Raw genomic sequence first — 423 nt, 5'->3', positions numbered from 1 at the left:
ATCGTACTTAGTATTGTGGAAGTGTTTTTTTTCACCATTGTTTTGTACGCGTTGTATCTGTTGTTGTTGGGTGGTGAAACGTCTACATTTTGCTTTTTCGTGTGTCTGGGTAGGGAATTATAGGTAATGAAGGTCACGATTATAGAATGGTCGGTCTTCCTATTTTTTGTTGTTTGCGTTGGAGGATCCGAAGACGAAGGACTCTGCCGACTGGTAGACGACCACTTTAAAAAAAATTTACATGAGTCTGTGTGCTATCTCAAATGCCTTTCTGACGCATTGAGCAGATTATATGCTGATGGAGAGAAGAAGGTGCTTGTGAATGAGGAGGTATTTGCAAATGCGTCTCGTATATTGGATGATATGGAAGGGAAAACTGGTGAAAGTGTCAGATATTTGAGTGTTATTAGCGGTGTAATGGAT

At 40.2% G+C, this 423-nt stretch overlaps 1 pseudogene across 1 annotated transcript in view; it reads left to right on the top strand.

Moving 5' to 3' along the window:
- The first annotated feature begins 126 nt into the window (after positions 1–126).
- TEOVI_000400000:pseudogene overlaps positions 127–423 on the top strand; it is a 1,237-nt pseudogene continuing 940 nt past the window's right edge. The window contains exon 1 of the mRNA in view: positions 127–423. This exon is cut by the window's right edge and continues 51 nt beyond it. Within this exon, the coding sequence occupies positions 127–423 (297 nt within the window).

The sequence above is a fragment of the Trypanosoma equiperdum genome (genome assembly GCF_001457755.1).
Source record: "Trypanosoma equiperdum strain OVI genome assembly, contig: ctg_84, whole genome shotgun sequence".
In the NCBI taxonomy this organism is placed as follows: Eukaryota; Euglenozoa; class Kinetoplastea; order Trypanosomatida; family Trypanosomatidae; genus Trypanosoma; species Trypanosoma equiperdum.
The sequence above is the reverse complement of the archived record's forward strand: the minus strand, read 5'-3'. Positions and strand labels throughout refer to the sequence as shown.